The 12,200-nt window shown below is 42.0% G+C and overlaps 2 protein-coding genes across 5 annotated transcripts in view; one reads left to right on the forward strand and one right to left on the reverse strand.

The window, feature by feature from the left end:
- The window catches only part of Anln (anillin, actin binding protein), a 51,152-nt gene extending 40,434 nt beyond the window's left edge, over nucleotides 1–10,718 (reverse strand). Inside the window, exons 1-3 of the mRNA XM_051196850.1 lie at nucleotides 10,577–10,718; nucleotides 3,823–3,976; nucleotides 1,914–2,225 (exon numbers count right to left, since the gene is read on the reverse strand). Of these exons, the coding sequence (XP_051052807.1) occupies nucleotides 1,914–2,225; nucleotides 3,823–3,976; nucleotides 10,577–10,594 (484 nt within the window). The 5' untranslated portion in view covers nucleotides 10,595–10,718. The remainder of the gene's footprint in view (nucleotides 1–1,913; nucleotides 2,226–3,822; nucleotides 3,977–10,576) is intronic.
- Matcap2 (microtubule associated tyrosine carboxypeptidase 2) overlaps nucleotides 10,511–12,200 on the forward strand; it is a 56,375-nt gene continuing 54,685 nt past the window's right edge. For 3 of the 4 annotated variants that reach the window (XM_051196860.1, XM_051196861.1, XM_051196863.1), the window contains exon 1: nucleotides 10,512–10,663. In XM_051196860.1, coding sequence (XP_051052817.1) covers nucleotides 10,547–10,663 — 117 coding nt within the window. In that variant the 5' untranslated portion in view covers nucleotides 10,512–10,546. Of the gene's footprint in view, nucleotides 10,664–12,200 lie in introns of all 4 variants that reach the window. The other variant, XM_051196862.1, reaches the window with a different exon arrangement.

Genomic DNA, 12,200 nt, shown 5'->3' on the forward strand with positions numbered 1-12,200 from the left:
TCAGTAATAGTTGATGAAGGATCTAGGCCTGTATATTCAAAAAGCATGTATATAATAAGGGAACCAAGGTTTGGGCACATCATGCTCTACACATACAATCAAGAGAAGAGACCACTTCTCCTTACCCACTTCTGTCAAAGCTTCTAACCCGGCCTGAAATTTTAATTCTACTTTTCTAAAACCTCAGGAATCTTGCTCCAAAACATTCTTCCTCCCTACAAACTCTTTTCAGCACATTAATACTTGCTGAAATAAGTTCATTCTACTTGAAAAATAAGGGCTGATAAATGCTCCGTGGGAATAGATCAACAGTTCTCAAGATGTGGATCTCGACCCCTCTGGGGGTTGAAAGAACCTTTCACCTAAGACCATCAGCATATCAGATATTTACCTTATGATTCCTGACAGTAACAAAATTATAGTTATGAAGAAGCAACAAAAATAATATTCTGGTTGGGGGTCACCACAACATGAGGCACTGTATTAAAGAGCTGCAGCACTTGGAGGGCTGAGAATCACTGTGAGATGCTTGCTGCCAAGCCTGACAATACGAGTTCCATTCCCCAGACCTACATGGTGGCAGCAGAGAACAGAACCCAGCAAGTTGCCCTCTAAACTCCACATGAATGTTAGACACACACACTTAAAAATAATAAAAAGGAAACCTTTAAAATAAATAAAAATTAAAAAGGGATGGGCTGGACAGGGGTGGCACAGTACTTAAGCAGAGGCAGGTGGATCTCTATGAGTTTGAGGCCAGTTTGGTCTACAGAGTTAGTTCCAGGACAGGCAAAGCTATACAGGGAAATCCTGTCTCAAAAAACAAAACAAAACAAAACAAAACAAAACAAAACAAAAAAGGGGGGATAGGCAAAAAATGTCAAACTTTCAGTTGTCCAATACTAATCAAAATTTCAGTTAAAATGCATAGTAATGAGGGGCTGGAAAAATGGCTCAATGGTTAAGCGTACTTACTATGCAATTATAAGGACTGTTATTCAGAATCTAGCACTATAAAACAAGCTGGGCAATTTGCAAACCCTGAAACTCCAGTTCTTTCTCTCCTCCACACAGGCACAGATACGCAGCTGCACGAACATATATACTCAAGGAGATTCATATATGCAAACAAACATACACATACTAAAATAAATGTTCTTTTAAATTTTTGGTGCAGGGGCTGCAGGTTTTATAATCTAGAGACAAAAGTACACCTTGGGTTCCCCATAATTCCGAGATGCAAATCCAAAATTTTTTCTATCTACATTTTCTCTGGACCTTGGTTTCTTTTAAAGTACAATATGGGTATTTCAGGAAGCCATTTCAAGGATTTTACCTAACAAGCCAGGAGATCAATAAAGTTAGTCATGACAAAAATAACACTTGTACATAACCACTGACTTGCCTGCATTTAGGTTCAATTACTTGTCTGTTTCCAGAATTATAGCATAAGAATACGCTTTCAAGCTGGAGGTGGGGATATTTTGTTTTGACATCTTTTTTTCCCCTATCAAACAGAACCTCACACCTTAGCGATAGGCGACTGAAGAAATAGGATTTCCTAAATATACAGCTGAGGGTCAATACTTTTTTTCCCTGTAAACAGGAAGTAATCCATTATTAGGTGGTTTCTGTGCTAGTTCAAGAACCTCAATACCTGCTCCAGTGAAAACTGCTCTTATGGATATACCCCTGGTATACAAATCATCTACAAGCAAAGAATGTATACACATATATATACATACATATATTAAAAACACCTTTCATGCCACCCCAGGTTGGCCTCAAATTTATAATCCTCTTAGATCAGCCTCCCAGGTGCTGGGATTACAAACATGTACCACCACATCCAGCTCCAGGCTAAATCTTACCAAAAGAAATTCAGGGACCACCCCACCCATATCATTTAATACCTGCTGTATCACTATCCCAATGGCGCCGTTGCTCAGCAAGCTTTTGCATTCGTGTTTTAACTGAGGAGGCAGCAGATGCTTCTGCTCTTGAGCTCAGTCCTCTGCCCATGCTGAGCAGTGATGGTGAGGCAGCCGCAGAATCACTGATGGCAGACAGTGCTCGGGGCGGTGCCTGAGGGGGTGCAGGCCTTGGAGAACAAGGTTGTGCAGCAGTTGACTCAACAGGTTCTTTATTTTCTAAGTCCAAAACTTCGACTTCAGTTTTGTCAGAACATTGTTTTTTTGATGGTGATGGTTTTGTACAGGATTTCTCTAGATCCAAAACAACAACAAAAATCTACATGGAAACTTTGCAGTTTCACAGCCTGAAAGACTAGAGGTCAGTGCATAACAATAAGGGATCACATTTCTCTAATACTTTCACTACTTTTGTAAAAAATGTAAAAACCCTGTCTTCAATTAATTTCAAAATAAGGTAAAAACCTTTGTTTAGGCGAACATGTCATTTTTCTGTGAAAAATCTCTATGAAAATAAATTTAAGTATTTTCAAGATGTATACATAAGATTTAATGTAGTTTTAACACAACAGGAAATAAATAGCACACACACAAGAACAACCAACTAATCTAGAGATTTAGCTCAATCACCTTATTTTAAGGAACAAAAAAATCAAGCCTGGAGAAATTAAGTTGTAGAAAGTGGGTTTTCCATTGTTTTTTTTTAAACAACATTTCATGGACAATAACTAAAGCAGAGTAGAAGAGCACCTCAATTGAGGTTTGGAGGAGGAGAGAACTGAAGGCAACTGAACTCTCTGTTCTATACCAACAAAACCAGTACAAATATTTAGCATCTCATAATTTAAACTTCTATGAATATGTAAAGTAAGAGAAAATCTTAAAGGCATCATTCAAAATAAGGCATTTCACTTCTACCCAAGAACTGGTCTCACCATACCTCTTGAAATGAGTGTGTGTAGGTGGTATGTGTATGTGTGCTCTTCCATGTGGCACAGATATGTGCAGGTGAAGTCAGAGGTTGACATGAGTGTCTTCCTCCATGCACTCCACCTCAAGAGAGGATTTCTCTCTTGAACTCAGAGCTCATCAACTGGGCTAGTCTAGATCTCCAGCTTGCTGTGACAACCCTGTCCCACCTTCTGTGTCCTTGCCATGCCCCAGAATTTACATGGGTGCTAGAAATTCAAAGTCCATCCTTAGAATTGAGTTATCAATTATTTTATCCACTGAACTATCTCCTCAAGCCAGAACATTAACATTTTAAACAAGAATGAAAAGCCAGTGAGATGGTTCAGTGGGTAAACATGCTTGCTGCACATTCCTGGTAACCCGAGTTTGCTCCCCAGAACCCACAAGAGAGAAAACCAAGTCTATGGAGTTGGCCCCCACACACAATATATTATTTTAAACAAACAAAAAACTGGGAGATGCCCACTGGAAAGATGACTAAGTGGCTAAGATTACTCTGCTCTTCCTTCCATAGGACTCAAAACCCACATGGGAGCTAACAATACCAGCTCCAGAGGGTTCAGTGTCCTCTTCTGGCCTCTACAGGCACTGCATACATGTGCTGCACAGACATGTGCAGGTAAAACGTTCATACACATAAACTAAAGACATGTATATAATCTAAAGTTTTAAATTTTTTAAAGTTAAGAACATGAATTCCATAGATAGACAGCTTCCCCGGCTTTCTAAGAGATTTCTCTGTTCTGTCTTCTGGTAGATCTAGGACCTGATCTAGCCCTAGAAGATACAGAAGGCTGCTCTTGCCCCAGAGGCTGCTATATTTGTCTCCCAAAGACCAGTTGTTTTATATGCATAATAAAATGTTTGGGGCTATGTCCTCCAAAATCCATGTTATTTTTCCTTTCCCATGATCTTTTACCTTCCCCTCCTGATAGGGGCTGCTGATTACTTGCTTCTGAAAGTGGCTCTCTGCCTCGTTTGGCATGTAGCGCAGACCTTGCTGCTGCTGTGGGCCTCTCAGCCATTTTTCTCTGAAGATTCTCTCGTCTGGCACGGGTTCGTTCAAGCAACTTCTGTATTATACCAATGTTAAAACACAAGGTTAGCCAAAGGTTAACAAAACCTTAGATGCCTTCTAAAACCAACAACTGTTATATAGGTAATAGTCAAACACTTAAGAAACCGAACCAAGCACCCCAGTATCAAGACTACCAGATTCATATAAACATTCATAAGCAGTATGTGAAGATAACTACATACAATTTTAAATGCTGCAAGTTTTTAAGCAAAAGGTATAATCTGGGACTGGGATGATAGCTTAATGGATAAAGTGCCTGCCATGCAAGCATAAGTACCTAAATTTGGATCCCCAGTGCCCACATAAAGCTAAGCATGGCACCACACATCAGTAACCTTGCAGGGGCAAGAGGGTTCCTGAAACTCAGTCTAGCTAATCAGTGAGTCAGGTTGGGTGAAAAGTCCTATCTCAAACATAAGGTAGAGGTAAGACTAAGGAAGAAGCATGTCCGAATCTTGACTCCATGTGCACACACATGTACATCTGCTCACATCCATGCAAGCAGACACAAAGGAAATCTGCATCACCATTCTTGAACCTCTGGGCTGGCTGGCCAGGCCTATGATTTGCTTTGACTAATAAAATACGGCAGAAGTAACACACTATGCAATTTTCAATGCTTAGCCCCAAAAAGTCTGCACTCTCTTTCTTGGACTGGCACTAGGCCACTGGAGCACGTGCCTCTTGGCAGGTCTTGTCCTTCTCCCCATTCCCTCTGCCTTGCTAAAAACCATTACATTGCATTCCTAAAGCTAGCCCCCAAGGTCCATTCCCTTATTTGGCCACTTCTTCCTCCTGAGGAATCGGAAGCCCCCTTTGGTTCATCTAATTAACATGCCCAACCAAAATTAAACACCTCATTCCAAAACAGGGTTTCTCCCTTTACCTTTATAAACCACCATATGCCTGTGTGCCACATCTGTCTACTCTCTATCCAGAGGCAGTCCTTTGTCACAGACCTCCCCTTCTCTTAAGAATCACACCAGCAAAGTCATTTGCTACTACTTTCCGCCTGAGTCAGAAAATAGCCATTTTAACTTTTCTTTCCCACTTAATAAAGGGTCTCTCTGTGAAAACAGGTGTTTGGGTGTGGTTTGTGGGTCTCCTTCAGGTGCATCATGTGAAAAGTCCAGTCTAGTTCCAGACAATTTTCTGTAACATTAAGAAACGCTGTATGACTTCAGGCAAAACCAACAGATGAACAACTGAGCCCAATACAAACTCCTGCTCTACTGAATTAAAAAATGGTTGTAGGTGTGGAGGAGAGGGAGGGAATTCAGTGAGATTACTCTGTAGGTTAAAGCACATGCTTGACACTAGAATTCAATCCCTGGAACCTTGTAGGTACAAGGTACAAGGAAAGAATCAATTGTTTTCTGAATCCCACACATGTGCCTGACATGCACGCACTACCACCCACACACACATAAATAAATGTAATTTTGTTTGTTTACACATAAATATGCACACACGCACCCATCTAAGTGCCCATAGAGGCCAGAAGAAGCAGTTATGAGCTGCTCAATGTAGGTACTGGGAACAGAACTCCATGCCTCTGGAAAAGCAGCTTTCTTTAACTACTGAACCACCTCTACAAAGAAAAAATTTTAATTAAAAAAAAATTATGAGAATATGCCTGCATGTATGTGAACAACATGCATGCTTATGCTCATGAAGGTCAGAAGAGGACATTCGCCCCTGGAACTGGGAGTTATAGATGGCTGTGAATTACCGTATTGGTGCTGGGAACTGAACCCAACCAAGTGCTCCGCAAGAGCCAACGTGCACCCTTCACCACCGAGCCATCTCTCCTACCTCCACCATTAAAATAAAATTTAACAGATAGTAGCTATTATTTAAGTCAGTATGCTAGACAGAAAATGGTCCCTCAAAAATGCTTGTGTTCTAATCCTTTGACCTACCAGTGTTACCTTATAGCAAAAGGAATTTTGCTAATGTGACTAGGAATCTTGAGGTGTAAACATTATCCTGGGTTATCTGAGTGGAGCCAACAAAACCACAGTGGTTCTTAGTTACAGTGGGGACAAGGAGGTGGAAAGAAGAGTCAGGAAAGACGGCAACAGAAGCAGATGTCAGAACACTGAGAATGAAGCTTTCAAATGGACAAAGGTGCCAGAAGTCAAGGTAGGCAGAAGGGTCTAGAAGCTGGAAAGGGCTAGGATACAGATTTTCTCCTAAGAGTTTCCAGAAGGAATGAAATTGTACCCACACTTGATTCTGACTTGATAAAACCCACTTTAGACCTCTGGCCTACAGAACTAAAAAACATTAAGTGTTTAAGTCACTAATTTGTTTTTCAGACAGAGTCTCCTAGACCTCATTATGTAGATCAGGATTGGCTTTGAACCCACAGGAGACGCACTAGTCTTTGCCTCCTGAATGCTGGGACTAAAGGTGTACAACGTAAAGCCTAGTTTAAGCCACTAAACTTATAACAATTTGTTACAGCTTCAAAACTAATACAGATACTCAGATCTGAAGTTGTGACAAGCAGGGGGAAAAAAAAAGACCCAAATAGGAAGTCTTTCATAACACACTTTCCAAGGAGAAAAATGCTAAGTAATTTTGTATTTGATTAAGTAAATACTAATATATAACAAAATAGTTATAAATTCAAATTTTCAAATCTTAGCCACTGGATAAAATCATGAATACTCCTTTTTTTCTTACTATGAATCAATAGATATTCCTATTTGAATCAATGTGTTATAAAACAATTTATTCTCCCTCAAATGTACATGATTAAAGGACACAGATAATCACCACCCTGCATATATGGAGCAGTAATTAATACAGACTTGGGGATTTAAGCTATTTATTTGACCTTTTTAATTCCTTAAAATATGACAAGTTTTAAGAAATGCTTAGAAGAAGCATGAGGCTTATCAAGCATGGCAGCCACTCTTGTAGTCCCCATACTGAGGAAGGAGGAAGTAGAAAGGTCACGAGTAGGAAAAGTCAGCATGGAATACAAAACTAGTTCAAGCTAGCCTGGTCTCTAAAGCAAGACTCCTCCTAAAACAAAACAAAGCATGAGTCAAATTTGGGTTAAGGCACAACTCAAGATTCATTGAAAGAAGTGACAATCAAAATGCTGCGCATTTAAAATATTTATGAGCCCAAGACCTTCATCACCTAAAAAAATCTTCAACCAACTTAAAAGTGATCAGACTGCATCCAGGTGGTGATGGCACATGCCTTTGATCCCAGCACTTGGGAGGCAGAAGCAGGTGGATCTCAGTGACTTTGAGGCCAGCCTGGTCTACTAATCTGAGTTCCAGGACAGCCAGGGCTGTTACACTGAGAAACCCTGTTTTGAATTCCACCTTCTCCCCCCACACAAAGTGATCAGACTGCTATACAAATTCATAACAGTTTGATAATCTCCTTTGATAAAATGTATCACTTTGAAAAACAAAACTACCCTAACTATATGCATCTATGAACACGCCCAACATTCCATTCCCTGCAATCAAGTACTTGAGTCATCACAGCTCAGTTGCCATGAGCAATGAATGGTTCACAGCAGAAGAATGTTGTTTTTCCATTCAAATATACATAAGTGCTCTATTGTTTGCAATGGAGTCAAAACTCACAGATGATAAAAAGATAACTTTAAATACTCTAATTAACAAAATAAGGCCAATAAGTGCTAAAGATTTTTTACTGAAGAAATATGTCTTCCAAATTACATAAATGAAAGTGCTCTGTATTTTAAGTGGACCTTCCTTATATTGCATCATTTAAATATAAAGTATTTCCTTCAAAAAAAAAAAAAAAAAAGTCCCAGCCAGAGGGACAGGATGAAGGACATAAAAAGGAAAACAGCAGGAGAGAGAGATGAATTAAAGTAAAATAACACATGTATGGAAATGACACATGTTGTAATGAAAACCACTGCTTAGAATGTGATGTTAATGTTTTTAATCACACCTTCAGTTGGGTGGGGCACTGCACATCTATAATCCTGTCACTCTGAGGATGGAGACAGGAAGATCAGGACTTCAAGGCCAGCCTTGTCAACATAGCAAGTTACAGAAAGCTGGAGATTAGTATGGGGTACACGAAATCCTATCTCAAATGGGGTATAGGAGATGTCTTTACGAGGCCCTATGTTCAACCCCTAATACCAAAACCAAAACTTCTGATATGTCAATTCAACGAGACACTTTTGAATACATTTGCGGTTGGATCAAACACCTCTGAATAGACTATAGCCCATTTAGAACCCACACATTCTGGAGGGAAGCACACTTAACAGGTAAGTGAAAGTGAAATATGTGATTTGACAGTGAAGCTCTGCAGATCAACTTTCAAACTGGAAGTTAAATAAAAGTGGGTCTGTAAAACAGACAAGACAGGTAAAGCAAGGACATGCCGACATCAGGGCAACAGGGAGAATAAAAGCCCAAAGAAAATAATATTTACCAGGGTTGTAGCACTTAAACAAGAGTTAGTAACCTGCCATTAACCTGGGAGAATTTTCTAAAAATAATTTCCTCTGTTGCATGGTTTTGAGTAAGATACTTGTTGAAAAAGTCATTTATACTGACATTCAGTCCTTTTTTAACAACAAAAATATAAGAAATTAATTTCAATTAATGCTGTCAAGAACGCCACCATTGAGCACCTAGGGTATTGAACTCATGGTGTCTTCATTACCAATTAAGGAAAAGATGTCAGAGCTGTGATTCCAACTCTAACGGCCTAGCTTTTCATAATATAAACTATCAGTTAAGGCATGCACATTTCCAAACACATTCTAAAATGACTTTTTTTTTTTCATTTAAGTTTTGTACTAGCTTCAAGTGGGCATTTTTAAGTAGAAATATAAATTTCAACCAACTTTCTAAAGTATTTTGTTCCTGTTAATTACTAATTACATATATCATTATTCAAAATAATTTCATTTTCTTAGTAATACAGAATATCATTTTAATGTCAATATAATCTAGAAATGTGGTAATCTTACTGATATGCAAGTTTTAAGAATAAATATGTTTTCAATAGGAAATTCAAACTCATAGGCAAACAAATATATACTTCAAGACAAGGCTTCTCTGTGTAACCCTGGAGCTCGCTCTGTAGGATAGTTTGGCTGGAACTCAGAGATCTGCCTGCCTTGCCTCCTGAGTGCTGGGATTATGTCACCACTGCCCAGCTGACGTAAACTTTTTCAAAGCTATTTGGTGAATAGTCATTCCTATTTTCTAAAGCTGCTACTAAAAAGTATATCCTGGGTGTTTCTACTAGAATTTTCTTCAATTCATTTATTTTTATGTGTATGGATGTTTAGCTTTCATTTATTTATGCCTGGGTACCATACATGTATCTCTCTGGTGCCTGTGGTGGCCTGAAGTAGGAGTTGGATCTCCTGAAGCTGGAGTTAAGACTGTTGAGACTAGAATGAGCGCTAGGGAGTTGAATAACGTCAACAAACTGTTTCCCTCAGAGGTAACAGAGAACTTCAAACGCGGGAAAAGCCTAACTGTCATGTCAAAACCTTTAATTGTTGAAGCTCTTAATATCTTGGGCTCAGCTCAGGGATTTAACTACTAAGTACACTACCCAAATTAAATTACTACTATCTTCTATCTTCTATAACACTTACACCCACTTTGCAAAACTCACAACATAGTCTTGAAACCTGCACAACAGCTTAAAGAAAAAGAGGAACTGTCCTGGAGTAGGAGTGGGCAAACAGCAGCAGAAAATTCCTCAATGTCAGTGCACAGTTGCAACATGAAGCAAAAACTGGAGACAAATAATAGGATTAACAAAGTAGTCTAGATCTTATTTCCAAGAGATGAGGAAGGTCTCGTTGGAAAGATACGGTACATAAACGCTTTAGAGTAAGTCTAACCTTACATCACACGCTAATAATTTTGGCTTATACGATAAACACTGGTTCCTTTTAATCAGTGTTAATTCTGTGCATGAGACTTCTAAAGTTAGCAGAGGCTCAAGCACCTGCTCACTTGGACTTGGATGGTTTCATCACAGGATCCTTAAGTGCACACAGCTCTTCCGGGCCAGTGAAGCCCGTAATCACCTCCCATCAGATTCCAGGCAGAGAGTGCGAGTCACTGGGCAGACTCCACCCTGCCAACTATTCCAGCTTTCCTGCAGGGCTGGTCCCATCAGGCCCCAAGCCGCACTCTCCCGGGAGAAGGCAAGACGGATAAACGAGGGAAGTACGCTTGAAGTTACCGGGAAGCGAAGGGCAGGGTCGAGCCGGAGCCGCCCTCCGCTCACACCTAGTGCCCAGCACTTGGGGGGTGGAGGAAGGCCAGCCTCGGCTACTTGGAGTTCGGGGCTAGCTGGCGTGCGGGTTTTGAGGCCCTGTCTTCCCTGCCTCACCCCGGAGTCTGAACCTCTCCCGTTTCCTCGGAACAGCAGAGCCGCGGCGGAGGGAGCAGCGGAGCCCGGGAGGCTGCGACCCCGCGGCTTCCGCCCGCCTGCACGCTAGCGGTGCGCACGCGCCGCGCTGCCTGCCGGTGGGCCGCAGGCTGACAGCCCGCGCGGGCGGGGGTCCGCAGGGGTCATGGTTCACAGCGCTCGCAGAGTCTCTCACCTCGGTAAACGGGTCCATCGCCCCAAGCCTCACGTGTGGACGACGAGACGGTGGGTCCGGTGGTTCAAATTCAGGAAAAGGAAAGAAGTGAGTGCGAGCTCGGCGCAGCTCCTGGAGGAAGACCGGAGGCCGGGCGGCGGGCTCTCCCACACCCAGTCGGCTGTGCCCACAGCGGCAGGGTCTGCCGGCTACCACGGCCGTTCAAATTTGAATTTCAGCGCCCCGGACGGCGCGCATGCGCGCGAGGCGGGCGCGGCCGGACAGCGTTTGTCCCCGCCCCAGAGCTCGGTCACGTGACACGGCGGCGCGGCCCTGACCGGAGCTACCGGCCTCCTCCCTTGCGGTCGTGGCTGGGGACCGTCCTGCCATTGAACTGCTTAGGGAGAGCGCCTGCCGCCACGCACGCACCCCCGCATGCCCTGACAGGTCCTGTGGAGGTCCGGTCAGCTCCCGCCGCCCTGCCTTCTTCCTCCATGGGCAGTACGAGCCCGGTGCGGTCCCGCCGGCTCTCGGGCCGGATGTAATTTGTCTCCTGCTACCAGAAGAGTCGTTGGACTACAAGCTTGACCCTCCTGAGAGGCCACTCTGGTGGGTCCCACACTCGCATCCAGTGACTAGTTCTTTGTCCTTGGGGAAAATGAGATAACAGTAATAGACCGTGCAATAAGTTCATTCACAGGCCCTTCTGTTTCAAACCCCAGACAACTGTACCAAATGTCAGCGCTGAGAACCACTTGAGAAGCCTTCCAGTTCAATCTTCCACATTTGAGAGAAGGGACAATTGAAAAGTCCCTATTTAATAAAAGTTCCCGTTTACCAGCCGGTAAGCAGGACAGAAACTACTTCCCCAATATGTCTTAATCTAATTTCCTTTTTCCTCTTCCTGGGAGGGTCTTCTGGAATTTCTTAGTGTCTATCCTTTGACCTTCAGACCCAGGATTTCCAAGAAGCAGTGTCTTAAAACACAGGGCTGGTAAAAAACAAACAAAAAACAGGGCTGTCAAAACGCTGGTTGTAGAACTGTTTGCCTTTGTACTCAAAAAGGTTGAAAAAGCACCCAAATCTGCATGTACTGTGTGCCCAGGTTGGAGCTGTGAGACCTAAAGTCCTTAGGAGAGTGTCTTAAAAAAATAATAATAATACATTAGCAAGGCCTGTGGTGAGTTCATGTGGTTAAATGGGTCCACTACAGTGCTTTCCTTATTCTGCAGAAAATCCTTGTGAACATGTTGAAGGGTCAAGTCCAGAGTCAGAAAGCTAAATAAAAAATAGGAAGCTTGGGACCAGCAGCAGGGCTCTTGCAATGAAAGTACTTGCTGCCAAGCCTTGGGACCTGAATTCTAGGCCCAGAATCAGTTCTACCAAATTGTCTTTTGACATGCACACACACAGTAAACAGATAAATGTAAAACAAACAAACAAAAATGTATGGACTATAATATACTGAATTCTGGCCATGGAATTAGATAAACTTTTTAAGAATCCAGCTTCCACAGTGGGGCCATGGTATAACAGGAATAGTAGACTTTCTCATGTCTTTGGAGCTGGGGTAATGATAAAAAATGAGAAGACCTTTTTCTAAGTGTGTCATGTACGGGGTTGTTGGAATATAAGTTAAACGTGC

The sequence above is a fragment of the Phodopus roborovskii genome, unplaced genomic scaffold (assembly GCF_943737965.1).
Source record: "Phodopus roborovskii unplaced genomic scaffold, PHOROB, whole genome shotgun sequence".
Lineage (NCBI taxonomy): Eukaryota > Metazoa > Chordata > Mammalia > Rodentia > Cricetidae > Phodopus > Phodopus roborovskii.